This window comes from Equus asinus, chromosome 4, assembly GCF_041296235.1.
Source record: "Equus asinus isolate D_3611 breed Donkey chromosome 4, EquAss-T2T_v2, whole genome shotgun sequence".
NCBI classification, from domain to species: domain Eukaryota; kingdom Metazoa; phylum Chordata; class Mammalia; order Perissodactyla; family Equidae; genus Equus; species Equus asinus.
Genome location: NC_091793.1, coordinates 117,176,860 through 117,203,186, shown reverse-complemented (window position 1 = coordinate 117,203,186; position 26,327 = coordinate 117,176,860). Strand labels below are relative to the sequence as shown.

The window sequence follows — 26,327 nt, the reverse complement described above, 5'->3', positions numbered from 1 at the left end:
CTGGGCAGGTAGGTGAGACCAGACCATAGATAATTTTGAAACCCAGGCAAAAAAGATTGGACCAGAGGAGACTAGAATCAGGGAATCACTGTGGTGAGAGTGTGTGTGTGTGTGTGATTTACAAAGTCGGGAAAATAAGTCTTTCCAGTCTTATTATGTGGATTAAATGGAATAAAGAGTAAAAAGCACTTATCCCAGTTCCTGGCACATAATTAGCTGTCACGAAATGGTAGCTATTATTATTACTGCTAATAATAAAAACAGCAGAGAAAGTTTTGCCTTCAATTTTTAATCTGGATAGACTCATTCTGGGTTATTTATATTTGGTCTGTCTAATTTGTCTTTATCAAGTTGAATACAGTTCAACGCAAAGTAGTACTGATTAAGACAAACACTGGGGAATGAAAAAATGAGCATATCCCACATATACTCCAGCAAAGAAAGTGCATTGTTGTAATGGCATACCCATAGACAGAGCTAAAAAATAATCACATGATAAAATTTTTAAAATACTAGCTACCTGTATTTCATTAAAATGTGCTATTTTCCACTGTGGAAAACAGTGTGGTGTTTCCTCAAAAAATTAAAAATAGAATTACCGTATGATCCAGCAATTCTGCTTCTGGGTATATACCCAAAAGAATCGAAAACAGGGTCTCAAAGGAATAATTTGTACACCTGTGTTCATCGCAGCACTATTATTCACAATGGCTAAAACATGGAAGCAACCCAAGTGTCCATTGATGGATGAATTGAAAAGCAAAATATGGTGTATACATACAATGGAATACTATTTAGCCTTAAAAAGGAAGGAAATTCTGACATACACTACAGCATGGATGAAACTTGAGGACATTATACTGAGTGAAATGAACCAGTCACAAAAAGACAAATACTGTGTGATTCCATTTATATGAAATACTTATAACAGTCAAAATCATCGGGACAGAAAATGGAAGAGTGCTTGCAATGGGGAGGGGGCAATGGAGAGTTATTGTTTAATAGGTGTCGAGATTCAGTTTTACAAGATGAAAAGAGTTACAAAGATGGATAGTAGGGATGGTCGCACAACATTATGAATGTATTTAATGTCACTGAACTATGCACAAAAATAATTAAGATAGTAAATTTTATGTTATGTGTATTTTACCACAATAAAAAAAATGGAAAAAATGTGTGATTTGCAACTCTACAGAATCCAGTTATAGCTTTTTGACTCCCTATGGAGACTATTTCACTAACATTCAGCTGGTATAAAAACAGGCATTTCCCAGAGGGATAAACAGAGAAGGCAATAATAACCTCGGCAAGATCCTCCATCGACTTCAAAGGATATGAGAATGCCTGTAAGGTTTCTTGCTTTGTTTTTTTTTCTTTTTTTTTGGTGATGATAGGGGAGGCAGAGTATAAACAAACGGTAACTCAAAAAGTTTTTAGTAGTTTAACATTTGAAAGAGATACATCTAATTATAGTGTACCGATTTCTTTAGTCGAATATATTTTATATTAACTATTATGCAAGCTGTTTACCGGAGTTAATGCAATTTATAGTTACATATTATGCTAGATGAAGAAACATAGGGCTGGGTTCTAAATAGGCTAGAGGTGGATGGAGAGCTCCGAACACCAGAGCTTCTGTAGGAGAAAGGACTAAAAAATTGAAGAAAATAGAAAGCAAAGGAAGGGGAGAAAAAAGTGATTCAAGTCTTTTGAAGATTTTAAAGCCAATAGTTTGAGTTGGAAAAATTTGTCAGAAACTACTTAAATTCATGTGTGCAGTTTGCATTATTGCGTATGTCCATCAATGTAGAAAACATTTTATTTTATTTTTTTTCTGGAAGACTGGCCCTGAGTTAACATCTGTTGCCAATGTTCCTTTTTTTTTTCTCCCCAAAGCCCCAGTACATATTGTATATCCTAGTTGTAGGTCATTCTAGTTCTTCCATGTGGGATGCCACCACAGCATGGCTTGATGAGCGGTGTGTAGGTCTGCACCCAGGATCCAAACCAGCGAACCCCCACCTGCTGCCAAAGTGGAGCACTCAAACCTAACCACTAGGCTATGGGGCCGGTCCTGAAAACATTTTCTTTATGCAACACCGTGAGCCTGCTCCATCTAATTAACGGAAAGAAAGGTCATCTACACACAAAAAGGCACTACCTTTGGTGCTAAATAGCTGGATTAATCTTTTAACAGTCTTAAATATGTCTAATTCCCTTTTCCCTTACACCTGGGAAGTAATCAGACTTTGAACCACGTTCTCTCTCCTCGCCAGCTCTTTCACCTTTTCCCTCGGTGTGCCTGCAATTCCGCACATTCCACGCTGCCCTCCACACCCTTTGCACAATCATCCGTCTTAAGTGGGGCTTTGTGGACATAACCACTCTTTTCCTACCCGTGGTCTTTGCAGCCTGCTGCCAAACGTTTCCTTTCCTCCTGAGGCCCTTTATGCAATTTATGACACACAGTTTCTAACAATAGGATTAACTTTGAGCGCAAGGGCACTGTGTGTTTAGGGTGCAGGTCACTGTTTGCTGTTCTGGTTGGCAGTGTACACAATGAATTAAGCAATGCCCCTTGAGGCATTTTAGTTTCGGGTGTGGATATTATGTGACACAGTTGTCAACTCTTGGTTTTTCTTGAGGGCAAGTAGCTGAAAACTGGTTTCACTCAGTTTGTTTTGGTTTGTTTAGACCAACAATTTGCCCAAGCAGAAGGAGCCTGCCTTCAACAGTGAGGCAACCTCAACAAAGAGGTTGGTTGGGTCTCTGCAAGCTCTCAACCCCTGCCATGAAATGAAACCAGCTACAATATTTTCTACATCACACCGTCTCTTGGCGTCTACGCTCCCGAGCTTCCTCCAACTGCTCCCTTCATGGCATCAGGTAAAGTTCATGGAGCCCAGGAACTGGGATCCAGGCATGGTCTCCATCCACTGGAACAGCAGGCAGACGCCGAGTGCGAGGACGTGGGTCATGGCTACACGGTTTTGTAGAGCAGCCATGATATGCTCTGGGAAACAAAAAATAATTGCTGAACACTGAAGTATGTGTAAAAGCACTTTTTCTTCTTCGACTTAAGAATACAGTATTATCATGAACCTTAGCAAAACAGAGCGATGGGGCTGACTCAATCTTCAGAACATTGGCCCTGAACCTGAACGTGCTTTAAAATAGAGCTAGGGGTTTAAACAGCAAGTGGACTCATTTAGTTCTGTTGGTTGCTATATCCTCCATTCTGGCTTTGTCCCAGAGATTTCTGATGGCTCCAGCAGCTTTGCAGTCAGTGTCTCTGATGTGTTTGCATCTGACCTCTGACCTAAACTTCAGTGTTATTTTCAGCCGTTCTTTGACAGGGCATCCAACAGCTGCTGCGTAATACCACAGACAACTTGTGACCCACGCTGAGTTTCTAGCAATAAGATTAATCTGCAGATTGTGGGCTCTGATCTGAAGCCGTCGATAATTTTCCTTCACAGACTTGGGGGTGGGGGAGGGGAGGAAATAAAAACCAAACGTGAAGTACAGTGTTATCCTTTTAAAAAAAATTGTAGCAAAATATACATAGTGTGAACCTTTAATTAAAGAACAAACATTTTCTTGTAATTAAATGGTAACTGCAAAGTGTGTTGCTTCCCAATAGTTGTGATAACTGAATTTGAAAATGCTGTTCAGAGGAGGACAGTAGTCACAAAGAAATCTCGAAATGATATATATCTATTGATAAATGCTGGTTGAAATATTTATTAAAGGTTCCTAAGAAATCTGAGGCTCTGAGAAAAGGTGACCATCCCGTATAAACTTTGTTTGACAAAGGACAGTGAGTTTTAGAAAAGCAGATTAATCTAAAAATGTATTTCAAACAATTTTGTGGCTTAATCCCGAAACAAATACCAGAACTTATTTTTAAAGTACACTTTTGGGAGTTTTCTTTGCATGAGGAAGACTTCAAAAATCTTGAAAAGATTGATACCTAGGTCAATGACTGGTAAGTTTCAAAGTCCACCATAACTGTATAGTTTCAATGGCAAAACTAATTCGGGTTGTCAGGATGTAATTTTTTTTCCATTTGCTATCGCACTTCAGCTGATAGGCAGAGAGCTAGAAGCTGCCCTCCGCATTTAAGATAATGGCAGAAATAACAGGCGCTTAGTGTTACCATACTAGGGGTGTGGCGATTCTCTCCCGTTCTCTCCTCTCTCTCTCTCTCATGATAAACTCAATGGGGTTGTCTATTTTTAACCTCCTGTTCTTTCCTTTTGGCAGAGGAATCAGTGTGAGCTGAGCTCTTTCCCTGAATGAATCCAAGTAACCCCGGTGGTTGCCTTCTGAAATGACCAGCAGACACACATCTGTACAGAGGCTGCCCAAAGTATAAACTCTGTTTCTAGAGTACCATGTCCAGCCAAGGAAGTCCTGGTGTGGAGTTTTCTACGACAACAGTCAGTTCAGTAGCTGTGCAGGCTGGGGACTCCAAAATCGTTATAGCTGTCATAAAGGTAAGCTAACCACTTTCCTTTTTCTGTGGGGCTGGAAGCTTCTTGCTGTTATGTTGATAGTCCTAAAGAACATTCCACACAATCAGCAGTACACAGCATATAGACTACAACACAGCAAGAACATCTTCCTGCTTTCTTAAATCGGCAACTAAGAGAAACCTCTGTGAAGTTTCAGCCAGTTACTAGAGTTTCTCTTTCAGTTAGTCAGAAAATATCTACAGCAGTTTGATTTTAAAAAAACAAAACTCGACCATATACTTTCAATTTGGTTTCTAAAGGCAAGGCATTCGTGATTACAAGTTCATGGTTGCCAGGCTAAAGAGTCAAGTGGACCTGTGAAATGTTTGTGATTTTTGAGAGTGGTGTGATGGAGGAGGGAAGGGGGGGGGGTCCCAGCAGACAGGCGGAGGCATTATTTTGAGCATGATGGAGCGCAGGGAACGCCTAACAAGAGGCTCTGACACGTGCCCTCCACAGCACAAATTCTGACGTGGTAAAGGCACTAGTAAATCCTTGGGACGCTGTTGGGGGCATGAAGACCCTGCCAGGGAAGGTGAAAAGGGTATGTGTCAAATTGGCTCTTAACAGCAGGCAGTTGAAGCCACTTGGGGCTTAAGGTTATTGCATGTTTTATGTTAAGCAATTTGCCCAGTTGCAAAGAGGACCACACATCTTTAGGTTGAAGAAGACAGCCATGATTTTATTTCCTATGAAAATGCCCTGCAAAAACCCCTGAAGCATTATGCTTGGATTTAGACAATTCACCCCCTAAAGAATTCAGTATTTGATGAAGGGAATCTGGCAAACAAGCTGGTGCGCACCAGCCAGTTCCTTTCAGGACCCCACCAGGTTTAATTGAATGACTTTTCTGGCCTTTTGTTAGAGCTCAGACAACGAGGCTTGTTTAATTTCACTTAAACGCTATGAATTTTATGTTAATGTGAAAATTGTAAAAGGAAAGCAGCACTTGACACTGAACAAAATGATTCACTCTAGAATCACAGAACGCAAAGTGTTTCTCCGGAGGGCGATCTCCCAGTGCTGTGGAGGCTTTGCCCCACGGAAACGGGAACGCGGCTCATTCCCTTGCCCTCTAGTCTTTTCAAAGGCAATGAGTGGACTTGGAAAGAAGCCTGAAGCAGAAGTAACAAAACTTAATAATTTGCATGTGATTTTATGATGCTGTGAGTAACTAAATTTCAGCAGTGAGGGAAAAGAGGAAAACCCACAGTTTAAAAAAATTTGACTTTGCTTTTCCTCAAATATGAAGGATTTCTTAGGGCAGGATGAGGAAGAATACGTATGGAATAAATCATAGGAGAATCAGAGGGTAGATGGACAGTAAGAAAAAAGTCTCTAAAATGACAGTGGAAACTCTTATTTTAACTGAACCGTGTTTCTAAGAATGTTCGCTCCGTCTCCCCTCCCCAGCTGTCTTGCCTCACCTCCGTCCCATATAAAACTCCAAGCTATTCAAAGCAGAAAGCCCATCCTAGAGGAATAGAAGTGCGTGTGTCTGACCCGTACAGGCTTCTTGTTTCCAAATGGTCCTGGGGCACTAATGATCTAGAGTAGTCCCACGTTTTTCTTGTTTCTCTTCAGCAATTCACTTATCCACGTGCATGTGCCAGTTAGTAGTTCCTCCTGCTTAATCAGTTGCTTCTTAGAAAAGCAAATCCTCAGGAAATGCAGTGATGAGTTATATCTTAGGGCAGTGAAAAAGTCCTGAGTGTAGAAAACAAGTTGGCTGCATTCGAATGGCAGTTGTCACACATCTAATTTTATCAACATTTGCCTACATACTTCATTGAATACTCAACAACAAAAGTTGGAAAATGTTATGTTTTAACCTTGAAATAAGATAAAAATCAATTGCTTCATCTACTGTTTATTCTTTCTGGTTGAACCATCAGGGTCAGTGGAAAGACACTAACCAGCCTAAATTATATTTATAAAACCTTTCCCCTACGGTGAAGCTTGCATCCTACTTGCCCAAGTGAACTTTCACTCTTTTTATGGAATTCAGTTTGTGAGTGAAAGAATGTACAATTACGTGAATTATTTTGTAATTTCGTAATACTTAATAATACATAATCTGTTGTACGTGTTCCTCATTTGAGAATTTTTCATTTAAATCCATTTCCCAAGAAAAACAACTTATCCTAAGAATAAAAAAGAAAAGGCAGGGCATGGGTTTATATTAGACCTGTTATAGTTCAGTTTAAGTAAGGGCCGTCTCTGTGGAAAGAATAGTGTTCACAGTGCAACCGGAAACTGGAAAAAAAAGGGAATGAAAGGAAAAGAGAAGGGTAAAGGGGAAGGAGCAAGAGGAACTAAAAGTGCATTTATTTCATTTTTATTTTTAGTGTGGCGAATGGGTACAACTTCAATTGGCTGAATCACAGCCCAATCTTCTAGAAATTGGTAGCAGTCAGGATGAAACCAAAAAACTTCTTCATGATCATGAACTTCTTTTGGCCAAGCTCAAGGTAAGACATTCAGATATGAAGCAGACACAAAATTAAAAAGAAATAAAAAGCTATTTCTTGCACTTTTTCTTGATTCTTCTGATGTCACTGGCCTATGGCCATTTTAACACAGTGCCAGATAGATAATGGAAAAATGTTATCGTTATTCATGAGCAAATACCAGCCCTGGAGGGAAGTGACAAGATTTTTTTAAACCTTCCCTAATGTGATAGAAAATATGGAGTGACAATATTTTCACTGTGGAGAAATAAGCAATGTTTTTTTTTTTTCCTGGCTGCCTCAGTAAAAAAAAAATAATCCATCATTTTTCCATTTCATGCATTATACTGTCAAGTCACAACAACAGATCTAAACTTTCTACTGTCAATGGTACCTGCTGGCAAGAATAATATAGAGGCTTTCTTTCCTCTGTTAAACTATTGAAAATATCTCATTTTGTGTTTAATATTAAGAGTTCTTGAAACCAAATAATACTTTTAGTAAAATCAGAGTTATTATTCTAGTATGTTGTGGTTATTTAGTTAAGAATCTAAAAATAACATTGGCTTGAGATTGCCAGAGAAGGTATCTCGTCAGGCCCAGCTACATGACTTGTGGGGCCCAGGACAAAATGAAAATGTGGGGTCCCCTGTTCAAAAAGCAAGAAAAAGCTTTCTCTTGACCTGTCATGGTGTTTTTTATCTGCTATGTAATGTCTAGATTTGTCAGTCATGGGGTTGTGTGTGGGGCGAATGCAGACCCTCACAGGTGCTGGGCCCTGGCCGTGGCTTGGTGCACAGGATGTGGACCTGACCCTGACCTTTCCCAAGCTGTGCCCTGACCCCTGCCAGGGCACATGGCAAAGATCACTGAGCAGGGGCAGGAGAGCAGACAGGACAGCAAAGAGCCTCTCCCGGGCAGGCGGGACTGCTTGTGAGGTGAGGCTCCAGCGCCCCAGCAACTGCTCTGTTGTCCCTCGGACTCGGCTTACAAAACACAAATTCAAAGGCAAAATTGCTAAGAATTTCAAGATCACAACAGGCAGAGCATTAAACCCAATGGTGTCCCCTTTGGAGAATGGAGCCCTGTGGCGCAACCAGCCCTGAGAGTAATAGCCAATCCTGTGAGTAATAACGAGTCAGATCAAAGGGGCTTGATTCAGGGGCCTGCAATGACAGGATGTTCTGTGTTTTGAGTACTATACTATTACTGGCTTCTTTGAATAGCTAGGCTGGAATTTATTCTCGCTTCCTAGATTCAGAGGCAGACCTGGTCTGCGTCTGATAGATACCGACAGTGGTTTTCTGATTGGACAGTAGTAACAGTAATTGAGAAGTTGGAGAAAGAATTAGTGTCAAAGCTGGGTGCCGTTAGAATCCAGAATTTATCCTCCTGTTTAGACAGCTCCTTGCTCTGGGCTGTTTTTCAGGGTAGAATCTCTGGCCACCAGGAAGTTCTCTGTATATTAAAAAAAACACATTTATGCTGTAAAACAGCTTTGAACCAGGAATTAAAATACCTATATTTTAGCAGGAATTATGCCACTATCCAGTGTAATTCGGCTAACACCCCAGGGTCTTGCTGCTGCATAAAAAGCTCAATTCCATGAACCAATACTCCATCACAAGGTGTGTCCATCCCCGGAGGTTTCCTTTCTCCTAGCCTCCTGCGTCCCCAGCTCCTTCAGGTGCACCTGCCAACTGTTTCTGCTGAAGTTAACCCAGACTCAAAACTACATGCCATCCCCGGTTCCCACTAAGACCCGCACCCAGCAGTGTTCTCAGGTCCAAGGACCAATTGTGGGGGTGTGGGGGAAGCTCATGGCAGTCTGGGTGGCTGAGGCTGCCTCTCTTTTCCCCCTAATGCTGTTCCTGTCCAGGACCACGACGCCAGGGAGAACACTTTCTTAGGCAGGGCAAGTCAGCTCTCTTCAGCAACTATGCTCAAATTTGCATACCTAAGTCCACCCAGGAGCTCAGGGGAAAAGAATTTTCCATTTCACGGGATCTGTCCTCTGAAGGTGCTTGTGGTTCTGGATTCTAACATCTTGCTGTCCTTGTATTCCAGTCTTCTGGCTATGGACTAGCCTCTGGACTTCAGGCTTTTTATCGGTAAAATGAGGGGAGAGGATGGTCAAAGCTTCTTCTATTGTGATCTTACCATAATGTGCCATGAGATCGTGGGACCATTCTCCCTCTCTGCATGGGTCTAAGAACATAAGGTCTCAAGTCAAAAGGCCTTTTGGCTTCACATAGGCTCTAGCTGTGACCTCTTGATGTTCATTTCCCATACCCGGCCCGACCCCACCCATCGCTATCAATCCAGCCACCCACCGCCAAGAAATTTTAAGTAGGAGCATCATCTTCCAATGTTATTGGTTAAAAAACAAAACAAAACAAAACAGGGGATCTGAAGTCTGTTCTAGATTTGCTGACAAAGGACTTTTTAAAATAACAAAAATGTGAATTCCATTGCAAATGGATAGATCACTAATTCAACCAATTTACTAGTTACTATGCTGTCAGGATCTGCACAACTTAACCTTTAGAACAAAATTATTGGATCCAAGTTAGGGTTTTTTGTTTTTGTTTTTTTTTTATTCGCTCTGAGCTAACATCTGTTGCCAATCTTCCTGCTTTTTTTGCTTGAGAAAGATTAGCCCTGAGCTAACATCTGTACCAGTCTTCATCTATTTTGTTTGTGGGATGCTGCCACAGCATGGCTTGATGAGCAGTGTGTAGGTCTGTGCCTGCGATTTGAACCCATGAACCTGGGCCATCAAAGCAGAGCACACTGAACTTAGCCACTGTGCCACAGGGCCAGTCCCCCTAAGTTAGTTTTAATATGAACTTTTGAATGGTAGGGCTATTAGTAGTTCAATAAGCCAATAATATTTAATATTTAATGTTCATTCTAGTCCTTTTCCTATGCACAGCATGCTGCAATGTTTTCTAATTGTAAAGAGTGCTCTGGAAGAGATGATGGGCGAGTATAGGATTCAACGCTGAGTCTACTCTGATTTGGGCAAAGCACTTAGCCTCTTTGGTCTCAGGTTCTTTACCTGAAAAACTATGGTAATAACATTTACCATCAAACATCCAAAAAGGAAATTTAGGGGAGAAATACCATGATGTACGGCAGGGCCTCCTGCTTTTAAAAGAAAAAGTGGCATAATTGTTCTGTTAAAAATTAATATACCAGGATAATTTGGATGTTTAATTTGATAGAAAAGCTATTTTCTGCCCTCCATTGAAAATTATCTCAAATACTAGTAATTTAGACTAAAGGGAAAAATTCTGGGAACAGAATTTTTATGAGTGTTTCTAATGTTGGTAATGTCTATACCCCAGAGATCTTATTTTCCTTTCAGCAGAGCACTTAACAATTCCAGTGGAGTGTCCAGAGAAAAAATATTTTCCTATTTTTAGTGGGGAAAACATAATCATGTGAAAAAGCATTAACTCCCAAAAGGTATCTAGATTCCCAAAACATACAAATTATTAGCAAATTATTTCTAATGAGAAATAAGAAATTGGGGAAAGAGAACAGGAGATTTAAGCCGGATAGAGAAGATCTGCCTGTGGCCCTATTGACGTTACCTCCTCAAGTGGTTCAAGGAGGGGCAGAGGAGTCGAGAATACCTTAGGGACGTTCTTCCCCTCAGCATGTGTCTTGCAACTGACTACGTTGCTGTTGCCCAAAGGAATTACAACTATAGGAACCAAGAAAACCTCTGTTCTCCAGCTTCTCTATTTGTTGATATGTGGTGGTAGCATTCAGTGAAGAATGACCGTCTAGAGAATAAATACTCAAATTTCACCTCTGATTTGACTCACAAATCTATCAGTTCCCTGATTCTGACTAAATCTCTGACACAAAGAATGCCTGTTTTGGTCCTATTGCTGTTTACTTAGCTAGAAATGAATGCACTACAGTCACAATATATTAGCAGTGAAGCTAAATGTCTTATTAAGACTTGCCTTAATTAATAGTGTGGTTTTCTGTAAACCGGAGTATTTACTAAGAATGCATTATTTAAATTGTTTTTATTGTGGTAAATATACATAACAAAAAATTGCCATTTCAACCATTTTTAACTGTACAACTCAGTGGCATTAATTACATTCACAATGTTGCCCAACCCTCACCACTATTTCCCAAACATTTTCATCACCCCAAACAGAAACTCCGCACTTATTAAGGATGACTCCCATTCCTTTCTTCCCTGGTAACCTCTACTCTACTTTCTGATTCTATGAATTTCTATTTTAAGTATCTCATATAAATGGAATTGCATAATATTTGTCCTTCTGTGTCTGGCTTGTTTCACTTAGCATACAATGTTTTCAAGTTCATCCACATTACAGTATGAACATTCCTTTTTATGATTAAATAATATTCCATTGTATGGATATACCACATATTGTTTATCCATTCATCCAACCATGGGCACTCAGATTGTCTCCACGTTACAGCCATTGTGAATAATGCTACAATGAAGATTGGCATACAAGTTTCTGTTTGAGTACCTGTTTTCAATTCTTTTAGGCATATACCCAGGAATTGAGTCATATAGCATTTCTATGCTTGACTTTTTGAGGAAACACCAAAATATTTTTCACAGCAGCTGTATCATATTGTATTCCCACCAGCAACGTACAAGTGTTCCAATTTCTCCACATCCTTGCCAAAACTTATTTTCTGTTTTTTGTTCATTTGTTTTGATTATGGCCATCCTATCAGGTGTGAAGTGGTATCTCCTGGTGGTTTTCATTTGTATTTCCCTAATGGCTAATGATGTTTACCATCTTTTCATGTGCTTACTGGACAATTGCGTATTTTCTTTGAAGAAATGTCCACTCAAATCTTTTGCCCATTTTTAAATCAGCTTGTTTGATTTTTGCTGTTGAGTTGTAAGAGTTTTTTAAAAATATATTCTAGATATTAATCCCTTATCAGATATAGGATTTCAAATATTTCCTCCCATTCTGTAGGTTGTCTTTTCACTTTCTGGATAATGTCCTTTAAGAATATATTTTAATAAAGTAAAGCTGTATGACTTGAATTATATATATTTGCATTTTAGAGGAAATTCTATAGCGTGTGTGCCATGATTGTGATGAAACCCTCTAGGACGGTATGGGAAGAGGACTAACCTATTTTACATGATCTGTGTCATAGCAGTGTTTCACCCTTAACGTTTACTTCATATAGGACATCAGTTTTCTGTCTTTCCCTGTGCTCCTACAGACTCCCAAGTTAGAAAACTCTACTCTCAGAAATGTTGAGGAGGTCGCTTCCAGCCACCTCTCCTCCTCCCTTTCTCTTCCATACAGGAGTGAGGGGGGCTGTGTTACCCAGCTGGTGAGATAGGAGAAAAGTGGCTGCCATGGGGAAGCAGCCTCAAGGGCTCTGCCTGCAGACCCTGACTGCCCATGGGCTGCAGGTTCTCTGCTCTGTCTGCTTCTGCTGACCTGGCCAGGCATCCCTGTCTGGCAGAGGCAGGCCACAATCTGACCCAGGGCAGCTGAAGATGTTTCTGTGCCTCAGACACAACTGTCTTCACAGGCAGGCCCCAAAGACTAGATTTTAGGGAGGAAAAAGTAGAAAGCCAAATGAACCCCATCTTCCAGTCCAGCTTTACCAGTAAGAAAAGCAGATATTTTGACTTACATCTGATCTTGATGTCTATTTCTCAATTGATTTTGAATCTTGAGGAGAGAGAGGTGAGACTAATTGGCACTTTCCAAATTCCACCACTTCACTGATCTGGGGCTCGAAAGATCTGTGTCTTCGTGCTCCACACAGGTAAAGTACCTGTCCTATTTTTCACTGATCATTTTGAAGAAGGTCCTGGAACTAAGGTGGGAACAATGCCATGGTCCAGGAGGAGTGACAACTAGTAGGCAGTTTAATTTCTCTTTTAGGCTTTTGAAAATGGAGAACTTTTTCCATTAAAAAACAAAAATAGGGGGCTGGCCTGGTGACATAGTGATTAAGTTCATGTGTTCCACTTTGGCGGCCCCAGGTTCCCAGGTTCAGCACTGGACACAGACAAAGCACCCCTCATCAAGCTATGCTGTGGTGGCATTCCACATAAAATAGAGGAAGACTGGCACAGATGTTACCTCAGTGACAATCTTCCTCAAGCAAAAAGAGGAAGATTGGCAACAGATGTTAGCTCAAAGGCCAATCTTCCTCACAAACAAAAACAAAAAACAAAAATAGGTTTCTCACCACTATGAAACAGCAAAACTACCTGGTGATTTTCCCTGTGTCACTTGGCGCCTTCTTAGTCTACAAGATGTTTCTTTTCCTAGATGTTCAGTTTCAGTGACTAGTATGGAATTGTGGCGTTGTGGAGTGAAATAAAATTCAAATAGCATTTTTTTTTTTTTGTGGAAGATTGGCCCTGAGCTAACATCTGTTGCCAATCCTCCTCTTTTTGCTTGAGGAGGATTGTCCCTGAGCTAACATATGTGCCAGTCTTCCTCTATTTTGTATGTGGGACACGACCACAGCATGGCTTGATGAGTGGTGTGTAGGTCTGTGCCCGGGATCCAAACCAGCAAACCCTGGCCCACTGAAAGGGCATGTGTGAACTTAACTACTACAACACTGGGCTGGCCCCTTGAATAGCAATCTTTAGATTTGGAGAGTGCCATAGACAATGTTATAAAATATTATTTTTATAGGAGAAGTTGATTTAAGAGAAGCTAGAGAGTCCATGACAATAGACTTCTGAGACACGGAGTTAAGGCACATTAATATCACAAATATCACAAATAATTTGTTACTAGTTCCAGCTAAGCAGCAGTTCAGAGTATGACCATACCTAATGAAATGTTAGCGTGAGCTGATTTACTCGAGGGGAAGGAATTCTATAAGGAGACAATTTTGCAGGCGCAGAGACTGAAGAGTAAAAAATTTGGAGAGGACGCCCTTTATCCCATCCCTGATTTGGTTCAGCAGCCAAGGTTGGACTCTTTGGTACAAGTTTAAGGGCCTGTGGGAAACACAAGGCACTCACCATATTTCTTTGTGGCTGGGACACCAAGTGTCTCAGAGTTGGCAAGAAAGAGAGGCATCCTCCACATTTCTGCAGGGAAGAGATCATGGCTTGGTTATAGCAAGCACGGCAATTCTTTTGACAACTTTGGAAGGACCCAGTACACAGGAAGATCATGGTGGGTTAAAGGTGGCCGTAAATTCTTTGGCAGTCCTCCCATTGAGAAGTGGGGTCTATGTCCCTACCCTTAAAACTGGACAGACTCTGAGAAAGCTTTGGCCAATAGAATATAGCATAGATGATGCTGTGCCAGTTTCTGGGCCCACTGTCAAGAGACTGGTTGCTTTTACTTCCTGTAATTTCCAATAGTCAGTCTTGGAACTCAACCAGCTTGTGAGGAGGTCAAGCAGCACTGTAGAGAGGCCCATGTGGAGAAGACCTGAGGCTCCTAGTAACAGCTCTGGCTGATATTCCCACCAACAGCCAACCAACTTGTCAGTCATGTGAATGAGCCATCTTGGAAGTCAATTCTCCAGGCCCAGTTGAGCTTCCTAGCTGACCTGTGTGGGCAGACAAATCTTCCCCACCAAGCCCTGCTCAAATTGAGACTCGTGAGCAAAATAAATCATTGTTGTTTTAAGCCACTAGAATTTGGGGTGGTTTGTCACACAGTAACAGATAACTGGAGCAGAGGGCAACAGCAATGGTGGCATCCTCTTGGGATTGTGAAGGCAGCACTCACTAACGAAAAGGCACAGGCAGAAGAAAATAGGGTTTTCCCGGAGAGACAGTCAAGACGTGCAACTAAGTTTCTCTAAAACGAAAAGTGGTGTCATAGTACTAATGATAAGCAAAAAAAAAATTCTGAAGTTTGTGAATGACTTACTTTTGGAAAAACCCAAGCAGATTTCAAAGACCTATCTATTATAGTGTTAGTCTTGTTGACTTTCATTTTGATATGCTTTTTTGATCAGAAGGAAAAGGTTGTAGTTATAATTTGGCACACAGGAATATGCACAAAATATTATGGGTATATTGTGGAAGGAATGACAAATTCTGCCAGGGCAACCAGGGAAGGTTGACAGAAAAAGTGATAATTGAGCTGCCCTGGAGGTGAATATGAGTTTTCCAGACACCATAGATCAATTTAAAGGATAAATGTTATACTGAGAGAAAAATGTTTGCAATTTATATGACAGTCGAAGAGTTATAATCCTTCATATTGATAAGACAAATAAACCAATAAAATCAATTAAAAATAGAAAATCACAGAAGAGACACAAACCACCAATAAACATGTAAAAGGATGCTAACATCAATAATGACCTGAGAAGTGAAACTAAATAATAATAAAAAGATATATTATTTGCCTAATATGCCATTAAAAATTTGAAATATTGATAATATCTAATGATGGTGAGAATGTGAGGATAGGGGCAGTCTACTATACTGTTGGTGAGAGTTTGCATTGACAGAATCATTTTGGAAACTGACAAGCATGAAAATGTAAAATGCACGTCCTCTGACTCAGCAACCCCCCTTCCTAGAATCTCCTCAGAAATGAAAGCGCTAGTAAGGATGCAGATATAAAGATGCTTTTGCTATGACATTGAGCATCTTTTCACATGCTTTAATAGAAAAACCTAACTGGATACAAAACAATGTCCAACAATAGGGGAATACATTTATAAGTCGATCATTTATGCTTCTTTAATCCTGAGGAAGATCATGCTGCACCCAGGCTTCTCGCTGTGATGGAGATAACCTATTAGGCGTTTAAGTCTGTGTTGGTTGGGGTTTATGTTCTTTGTCACAAAATACATTCCTATTTGAAATCTGGGTCAAAAGTCAGAATCACAACTAGCATTTTTGAGATCATAGACTTGTAGACTCCAAACTATTATTTAGAAAGTAGTCCTTCTTTAAAATATAAGTCTACAAACAAAAGTTTTCCATAGAAAGTAGAACCCATAGTCCTTATTAGCTTTGATGAAAAGAGTCTTGGTCTGAGATTTGGACTCACAGAACAAAACTCCGACAGTTCAATAAATATGGATGAGGGGTGGCAGAGGACCCACTCACTCCCACCCCCATCTTCAGTACTGCTGGGCTCGATTAAATATTAGGATAAAAATATCCCTTTTGCATTCTATCTAGATGGCAATAGATCCTTCTGCTCTAGGAAAGATGTAAGTAGATGTTGCGCCTAACCAAGAATGTATCTTTTCTAAATATAGACTTTATCTTAGATATATTATAATGTATAAATGTGCAAAACTCAAAAGTTTTTCAAATGACATGGTTATATCATTCTCATGACTAGATGACTAGTTCATGTAGCTATCAGTCCTCAGGAACATAAGGCAAGCTTCTGAGTCTGTGGTTAGCTCTGCCCGTCAAATTACCTGTATCCTCTATCTCCCTCCTACCGTGTATTTGAAGTTAGGGACTTGAGTGAGGCCAGAATTTCTCTCTCTCTTTTTTTTTAATTGCCTTAAAATGGAATACTGGACCCAGTTCCAGGCAAGATGGTATAAACACCTCCACCTTGTCTCCATTAAATGCAACTGTAAACCCTGGCAGAATGTGGGTAGGCTGAGGACACTGAAAAGTAAGGGCTAGCAGGCAGATTAGGGGGAGAGATCAGAATTCCAAATACCACCCAACCAGCAGTGTTGTTTTTTTTCCCTCCAATATTGCCCAGCTTAGTCGACACCCTGAATTACGCACTGATCTGGACCAGGAAAACCTCCAGAAAAGTCTCTCTTTTAGGTCTGAGCAAGAGAAAGAGGACTTCCCTGGGTCAGGCAGAGAGAGGGGGAAAACCACCCTGCTTTTGTTTCTGCTTTCTGTTTTTCTGTTCTCTCTGCCCCAGCCCAGACAATCTTCCTGGGCTGTGGTGATGCTGAAGGTGGTGGCAGCCAGGCAGGTGCCTACACCTCTGAGAGCGAAACCTCTCTCTGACGGAGCTCTGTTCCCAGAGCTTGCTGTGAATTCACACTGCTTTCCTTCCTCCCTCTGTTCCCCCCACTGCTTGGTCCGCAGACACAGTGGCGGGAAGTGGACGGCAGAGTCAGGAAACCAAAGGCCCAGGTTTCAGGTCAGAGGACCAGTAGTGGGGGCTTCCATGGTACAAATCTGGGGCACTGAATCAAGCGAGTGAAATGAGAGGACAGAGAAGGTAAGAGAGTGGTCTCACCTATCAGCTCCATAACTCATGTTACATAGATAGCTACCTGATTTTCTTAAAAGAAATCCTAATTACTCTGTCAGGAGACAGGGAACTCTGAAGAACCACAAGCTCTTAAATTCAGTTTCACAGGACACAAGGAAAGTTTTTACTTTAAGTTTCAACTCAAAACATATCTCAAGTTTTTACATAATTAGAAAGAGAGAAACCCAAACCACCCAAGGCTGTTGCCGACTGCTTTCTGAGCCTGAGATCCTTTGCTTTGGTGATCCCATAGGCTATTAAACTTTTGTTAATGTATTGGAAAGGAAACACTTTGCTAACGCTTTATACTTCTTAGAGCAGCCATAAATAGAAGTATATAATGCCAACCACAAATACAAGTCACAGATGTAATTTTAAATTTTCTAATGGCCACATATAAATTTTAGAACATTCAATGCATATATAGAAAAGGGTAAATGTGTCAAGTCAACAATCTAGGTTTTCAACTTAAGAAAGCAGAAAAATAGGAGCGAATTGAAACCAAAGCAAGCAGAATGAAGGAAAAAATAAAAGTAAGGGCAGAAATCTTTGAAAAGTCAATAAACTTGATAAGCCTCTAGGTAAACTGAGAAAGGAAAAGAGGAGAGAAGCCAAAAATTACCAGTTTTAGGCATGAAAGATGGAGCATCACTATATACCCCACAGACATCAAAAATATGATATGAGGGGCTGGCCCTGTGGCCAAGTGGTTAAGTTCGTGCGCTCCGCTGCAGGAGGCCCAGTGTTTCGTTGGTTCGAATCCTGGGCGAGGACATGGCACTGCTCATCAAACCACGCTGAGGCGGTGTCCCACATGCCACAACTAGAAGGACCCACAACGAAGAATATACAACTATGTACCAGGGGGCTTTGAGGAGAAAAAGGAAAAAATAAAATCTTTAAAAAAAAAATATGATATGAGAATACTATGAACAAATCTATGTACACAAATTCAACAACTTAGATGAAATGACTTCTTTGAAAACCATAAATTACCAAAACTTACCCAATAATAAAAATGAAATTAATTTAATAATATACGTAATTTACCCCAATATATCTAAAATATTATCATTTAACATTGTAAAAACTATTAACAAGATCTTTTAACTCTTTCTGTATTAAATCTTCAAAATCCAGTATGTACTTTATAGCACGTGACAATTTGAACTAGCCACATTTCAAATGGCTAGTGGTTGCCATATTGGATGCAGATTTAAAGAATAAAGAAGACTAAATCTTCTGGGAAGGAAAATATTTTGTTTATTTTTTAGCTCAGGAGAAGTCTACTTATAACCAAGCCAGTGTGTGAAGGACCCAAAAAGAATAATTATGGGATGAGATTTCTTTCAGGGACAAGAAATGAAAGAAAACTAGGCTAAAATATTTCTGATAGCAAATTTTTGAAGGCATTAATAAAGCAATGTTATTAGGCAGTGTCACAGGAGTAGAAATATTTTTCCTGGTATAATATTTCAAAAAATATGTATGTGTATAAACATCTTTGGTAACTATTGCAATTGATTTTACTTGAAAAAGTAATTTCTTTAAAACAAATGAATTACATAAGAATTTCGAAACAATGGAAAGGAAACCTTGTATTAATTCAGTTGTAAAGGCTGACAGTAGAAGGTGTAATTAAATGGTGAGTGTCTGGTTGCGAGTTCTAGAAGCATTATGGCACATTTCATTAATAATTTTATACGTAATTAATTTGTTGTTCATTGTTCGTCCATGGCTCAAATACTGCTCAATGGACTTCTTATGGTTATGTTGCTTAATAATGATAATAACCTGGGAGGCCAAATGCAATTCAAATTCTAAAAATAACCGAAAGGATTCTGTTAATATGCCTTGGTTAATTTTGCCTAATGTTGGTTAACAGATCATTAAAGATTGCATATTTTGTTATTTGAGTGATGAATATATAATACAATGCAAGAATATGTTTTCATTAGCATATTTGTAAAACTTGGACTAATAATTTTTCTTTTATTGCTTAATTCATTTATGAATATTTCACATATGACTAGTCTTTCTTTGTGATTGTAGATAATGGCCTAACTTCTGAATAATAAACAAAAGAGAGGATACAAATGTTACAGAGAAAATGTGATCTCTTGAGTGGTCCACCAATTTTTATTATCATTTCATGTTTTGTGCTTGGAGAAGAGGGAATCATGGTCTGTATACTGTTACTTATATAAATGAGGTAAAAATTAAATCTTTGGTAAAACCTGCTTTCCGGAACTAAGCCACTCACCTGGAAAAAGTGTTGAATAATTAATCAAGTTTAGAAAGACAAAGAATTATAAATTCTGGATTTTCTTTTTCTTCAAGAACAAAAAAGCTTCCTGTCTTACCTGAGAACTACAACTGGCCTCCAAAAAAATTAAACACAGGAACACCAAACAGCATTTTCTCTTTTAAAAATTTTGTTGCGGTCACATTGTGTAACATTATGTAAATCTCAAGTGTACATCATTATATTTTGGCTTCTGCATAGACTGCATCATGTTCACCACTAAAAGTCTAGTTTCCATCCCTGACCATACGTATGTGCTCCTTTACCCCTCTTGCCCTCCCCCGCCCCCTTCCCCTCTGATAACTACCAATCTGTTCTCCATATCTATGTCCAAACGACATTTTCAATCATGAAATTGCCATCCTGACCAATTCATTAGTTATCATGAGAGATTCTTTTCAATAAACTAGGTTTATACCTCTACAAAAAACCTGCCAAACTTGCAAATAGGATTTTGCTGTAGTTACCAGAATTTTCATCGTTAACTTAGGAACCCAATATATAGCTATAGGACATCCTCTGGGTACACAGCTTAGAAGTGGGTGGACAAAGGGTCGTGGGCACGAAACGTTACATAATAAAGAGAAGTTCCTACCCCTTGAAAGGCTTGCGGAAGTAATAATGCTTACTGTCTATTGATCATCTAATACATGTCAGTCATCATACTGGCATTAAGTACTTTCTCCTCACATCAACCTTATTAGTTAGGGAGTATTTACATTTAACAGATGATTAAACAAGTTCAGTAATGGCTTTTGCCTAAGTCCCATGATGATTTGTGTCACTAAATGCCACTGCCACTTAAATTTATTTAAAGAGGTAGTATTAATATTCAAAATATAGCCATTTTAAGATATTACATGGAAAACTATATACAAAGACTGACAGATGGCTCATACAAGAAACATCCGCCCAAGAGAAGAGAGTATTTATTTGGCTCTCAAAGGGAGTGATGGGTAAAGACTGGAGTCAAAATGACATTCCAGATCAGATGATGGGGTTAGCAAAGCTGTTGAGACAAGTGTAAACAAGATACACATGGGCATGTGAAGAACCCTGCCAGGAGGTATCGAGATGAGACGAAACTGATATGAAGGGTAAAGGCTTGGCCTGAAAGGCAGGACATGCTGGGCTACACTGATTTGATTATGGCCAATAGTGGGTTCTTAAAGCAGGACAAAGATTTAATAAAAGTAGCGTTTGAGAAAGACTATCTTAATAACAACATGCAGAGTGGACTTGAATGAGAAGTCGCTGGAGTTAAAAGATGGCTATAGAGGCTATTACAGACATTGGAACTTAGGCTAGAGTTCTGAGTGTGAAAGTAAAAAGAAATCGAATTTAAAAGTCTTTGTTATAGCAGTTAGCACAGTATATTAGGTATAACAGAAATACAGTTTTGATGAAATAATAAATTGTAAAGAAGGTATTATAAAAATCAGTTAATTTATTTTACATAGAGAGTGAGAGAAAAGTCAATGATAATCCCAAACCTTAAAGCCTGTAGGAGAAGAAAAATAGATGTCCCACTGATATGATTACATAATTGTCAAAGGGCTGCCATTTTGAAGTGGAGTGTTCTTTGTATTTGACAGACTGGAGGTCACTAACTGACATGATTTGCTAGAGTAGTTTCAGGGGAGCAGTGATTCTGGACACCATGTTTCAGTTGTTTAATGAATAAATGTGAGGAGAAGAAGAAGCAGGGTAGGCCATTCTTCTAATAAATTTGACTGAAGCAAGAGGGTGATGCGATTGAGACGCTTTATTAGGATGGGAGAGACCAGGATTAGGGGAAATGAGCAGGCTTCACGTAAGTAGTGGAGCATGAGAATTAGTGAAGAGTTTGTTTACTATGAATCTGAATTTCCATGACATACACTTGTGAAGTCTGGAAGGAAGGGGGGCAGTGAGAGGAATATTATAAAGAGGATAGACGACCCAAGGGTCTTACACAAGTCACCAAGGGCAGGAGGAGTATGAGGCAGCTTTGAGCTTCCAAATGGTCACGGTTGAGTCGATCTTATGGTATCCTAGGCGGAGAAGTCTGGGATGGTGTCTTCCTGTTCCAGTTGTTCTCAGTTTGATGACTGTTTCCAGGCCCAGAACTCTAGGCAGTTCAGGAAACTAGTGAGAGGAATGATCTGAAAATGAACGGTTAGAAGAGGGAAGGACTAAGTGGGTGGTTCTCAGCAAGGCTGTCATCAGAATCACCTGGTAGCTTAAAAAGAAAACAAGAGATTCATATATCCAGGTCCCCAAACCAAAGAGTCAAGGGAAGGCTGGGACATCTGTATGTTTTTAAAAGTTTTGAAGTAATTCTGATACACAATGAAGAATAAGAAGCTCTGGCCCAAACGAGAAGAAACAACTACCATTAAACAACTACATTAAAGCGTTTGAACAGAGGTGCCATTGATGCAGTTGGAAAAAGGGCCATGGAGAGCTAGAGGCAAAAATATTCAGGGTCCCATTACAAAAGTTTGGGGAAAGAAAATTTCAAGATAGAGGTATTGAATAGTGTTGGAAGCAGCAGCATGTTTAAGGAATCTGCTGTTAGATTTGACAGTGAGGAAATTATTGCTCTCTGAAAGCTTTCTGGAATGCTCCCCATTTATGGTATTGGCCACATCCTCCTCTGAGGTCCCTCTATAACTTGGAACCTGCCTACCTCTAATACCAGATCTGTTTTATGGAAAACTCATGTATGTTTCATTTTTGTCTTCTTCATTAAAGTGTGAACATGTTTCTATACCTAGGGCTTAGCACTGTGTTTGGATTATATATTCAATAAATGTTTGTAGAATGAATGAATAAACGAAGGAAGAAAGGAAAGAATACATCTATTCATTACATAACTGCAGGAGCCATTCATCTCTGTGTAGTAACAAAATAAATATGCAAAAAAGGACTGTAGGTAAAGAAAGGAAATAGCGATTTAAATAGTGACATTCATATACTTCCCTCTTCTTGCTCACAACAGTCCGAGGGTTTTAAGAAGCCTCACTTATTAATGTATGGAACATTTGGGCTCCTAAGAGAACAGGGTGGAACTGATAAAATATTAATACTATTAGTTTTTCTGATTTGTGTCATTATTCTTCTTGTAACTGAGCTGGGGGATGAGTTTCCGAGTGAATTATTGATGTCGTCATTTTGGAATGCTAAGTTCTCCTCCTCTGGGAAGTATTCCCGGAGCTCTGGCCCCACCTTAGGCCCATCTTTCTCCATTGGTTTCCACTGGGCTTCTCAATCAGCATCTTGTTGTGCAAGTGCAGTCTTACACTCTAATGTGGTACTTGTGGCCTATATAATGTGTTTAAAGTGTGGTTTGTGAGTATTGATCACAGAAGCTTCTTGGGTACCTATAAAAAGAGCTATTTGGGCCCCTATGAGGTAAGAATCTCTGTGGGTAGGGCAAAGGGGTAATCCACACCTGCCACCTGCAGCTCTAAAGGCTCTTTCTCATCGGTTAGTGTCGCTTTTAACCTTGGTTTGCTTAATATTTTTACATATGTATATATTTTTCCTAAGACATAAGCTTATTTTGCCAGAGATTGTCTTGGCATATGTTAAGTTATCATCTGGATAATTTTTGTCTAGATTTACTTGTAAGAGTTTTGGAACCTAAATCATGACATAAGTATGGACATAGTACAGTGGACTTTGATTGAGTGCTTACTAGGTGTCAACCACTTTTGAAGATTTAATATTTAATGTAACCATATAAAGTGAATTTTCTGAGAGGCGATGTGCCATAGCTGTTGAGCCTGTAAGCTCTGCCTGCGTGCGTATGAATCCCAGTGTTGCTGCTTAGCTGTGTGACTCTGGGAAGGTTACTTATCCTCTCTCTTAGTTTCCTCACCTGTAAAATGGGGGTAAGAATAATGCCTACCTCATAAGGTTGGTGTGAGGATTCAGTGAGCTGAAAGATTTAAAGAATTTAGAATAGAGCTTCACATATAGTAAGTGTTGACTGATTGTTAGCTATTATTATTTTTAATCCTCATTTTACAAATGAGGAAATGAATGCACCCAAAGGTCAAGTCATTTGTCACACACCTGGGAAGCAGGGGAACTGGGACTCGAACTCCAGCAACGTGCCTCTGAGCCATGCCTGTACTGGGCACACTGCCTGCCCTGCGACCATCTCTCTACTGTAAAATCCCGCTCATTTGGGAGAGTTATAAGTGATAAGAGCTATAAGTTATATGTCAATTCAGCTGACTTAAAAGAACCACTCAATAATTTCTTATCAATGTTCCAGCTGTGGGTCTTACAGGATTTGCAGGAATCAAGTGAAAGCAGCATCAGGATGCTCTGCTTTTCCAGGCTGGATTCCCTGTCTCCTGCATTCCTGACTCTGTGCTTGGCATTTGGAGGTGGGGAGACACAAAAGAAATGGAAGAAACACCCTCGGCCTCAGAAGTTTATAAAGTATAATAACATGGGGAAAAATGACCCTGGTAGACCTGTGTAGCAATTAAAGAACAGTGAAATCACAACATCAAGGCACTGGATGATTAACTAAATCCCCAGATGAAAGACATTGATAGTGAAAGTACTATGGGCAAGTTCAGGGGAAAAGACAAATTAGTTTAGCTGGAATCTTTCATGGAGTTTAAGGTCAACCTTGAAATATGGGGCTGTGGGAGTAAGCACTGTGAGAAGGAAAGTTTCAGGGGCAGGGAAGAGAGTTCTTCAAGTCAGAAGTAGCTGTCTCTTTCCTCTACTTTGGCTTCCTGTGAACAAATGTTAGCTTAATACTCATATTTATTTATCCTCCTCTTTGGTACAAAACTTCTCAGTGTTTCATTTTCCTCACGTCTTAGGGAATGTGTCATTCTCTTTGTTGTTGTTTTTGTTTTATATTCAAGAATGGTAGAGTTCAAGTTCTCCAGTAAAACACAGGATGGCATTCTTGATAAGCCTCCAGGACGCTTTTTTCTTGGTCACATAAAAGGCCACAGAACTCTGAGGGGAAGGTAGTGAAATGCGAACAAATCCAAGGGTACCCACAACTCCTGCAGACAACAGAAGCCGCCATTAATAATCTAACCCATGCACCTGTAGATTATTGCTAATCCTGTTATTGACTTCATTTCACAGAGCAGACATGAAAGAGTCATATATATGTAAATATCCAAGAAAGAAAAATTAAGAAAACACATTTATGAAAAATAATGTTGTAGAGCTTTCTGGTTGCATTTAAAATCTGTTTCAAAATACCATCTTTTATTAGGTTTGTACAAAAGAAATCTTTTTTGAACAACAATTCTTTTGCCGTAAATTGAGGAAAAGAAAATATCTGATTCTATTTACATTTAATTATAAAGGGACTAAGTTGTAACTTTGAAAGGTAAGGGTTGTTCTGGCATTTCCATTATGTATGGATTTTTTGGTCCTTTAGTAAATGGCTCTGGTTTGAAAAGTGACCAAAAAAAAAAGAACTGTGTATTTTTTTTAATCCAAATTGACTGATTTAATACAACGTCAGAATTTTCCAAGTTGGTTTTCTTAATTTTGTCTCTTTCTGTCATTGCTTACATTACTGACATTTCCTAGTGACAACAGAACCGTCTGATAGTTTACTAACTTAGTTTTCCCACAAGAGCCCCTGGAAGTTAAAGGGTTGACACAAGAATTCTTCACTAAGTGAGGGCTGTGGTGTAGTTTTCAGTTTCCACTCTGGACAGCTGTGGCCCTCAGCATTTTCAGCAGCCCATTAGCTGCATCTTCTATTTCAAACTGGAAGCCACTGAGAAATCTAGTTCTGTTATTTGTGTGCCAGTTTGGATTAGGGGCAGCCCACACAAATAGGGCAGAGTAATAACACCATGGAACAAGCACGTGCAGTGAGGGTTCCACAGCCAGAATTAGGTGGTGGCATGTTCGTTTCTTTTGCATCAGAAGAAGCCAGAAAGCTATTCTGCTTCCATACTGTATGTATAAACTAAAAACTAAGTTAAATAAGTATGGATTGCAGATGAGGGTATAACCTATGTTGATAGTAAGAAAAAAGGTATAAAATACCTGTGAAAAGAAGTATGTAATTTGCAACCGTTTATTCTCTTACCGTTACCTTACATTTTGGTTACCATTAGTAATGATGATGATGATAATGGTTTATGGAAGACTGCACAGCGGCCAGGCACTGTGCTGAGCACTTTGCATGCATCACTTCATTTTGTCCTTATAACAATATTATGAGGAAAGCACTCACTATGCCCATTTTCTAGCTGTAAAAACAGAGTGGTTGCATTAGATTGCACAGTCAGGAAGTGACAGAGCCTACCCAGGATGTGATTTGGGCGACAAATTAGAAGGTACTTATGCCTCACATATCATGCCCTTCCCATCCAGGTAGTTTCTGATGCCTCAAAATTTCACCATCAGAGAATCATTCTTTCAAATTATCTGTCACTTGTTCTTCATTCGAATACAAATAGCGGAGCAAGCGCCTTTCCATCCAGCTACATTCGCTAATGGATCCGCTCTCCTCACACTCTACCTCCCCAGGCCCTAAAAACTTTCTTGTCCTTGGTTGACACTTAAGCTGGATGCTTTTTTAAAAGTGTAGGAGAATAGGGGGTTAATAATGTGAATACTTCTACAAAAATAAAGCCTAAATTAAAGTAAATATTCTCTGTTAATCGAGTTACTGGTATTAGCCAGCATGTGAAAAAGGATTTATCATGAATATTAGGGTTTCTCTCACATCCCTGAAATCACACCACATATCTGCTTATTTATTCTACCAACATTTACGGCTAACTCTAGCTGCCATCAGGAAACGTTGAAGCCCGTAGAAACGTAATAAGAGTTGCATGTA

General features: G+C 39.6%; 1 protein-coding gene across 17 annotated transcripts in view; it reads left to right on the top strand.

The window, feature by feature from the left end:
• The first annotated feature begins 2,632 nt into the window (after positions 1-2,632).
• Positions 2,633-26,327, top strand: part of CCDC141 (coiled-coil domain containing 141) — a 176,547-nt gene continuing 152,852 nt past the window's right edge. For 14 of the 17 annotated variants that reach the window (XM_070508186.1, XM_070508185.1, XM_070508184.1 and 11 more), the window contains exons 1-2: positions 4,265-4,499; positions 6,866-6,988. In XM_070508186.1, the coding sequence (XP_070364287.1) occupies positions 4,398-4,499; positions 6,866-6,988 (225 nt within the window). In that variant the 5' untranslated portion in view covers positions 4,265-4,397. Of the gene's footprint in view, positions 2,887-4,077; positions 4,500-6,865; positions 6,989-26,327 lie in introns of those variants that run through there. The other 3 variants (XM_044768637.2, XM_014834089.3, XM_014834088.3) reach the window with 2 other exon arrangements.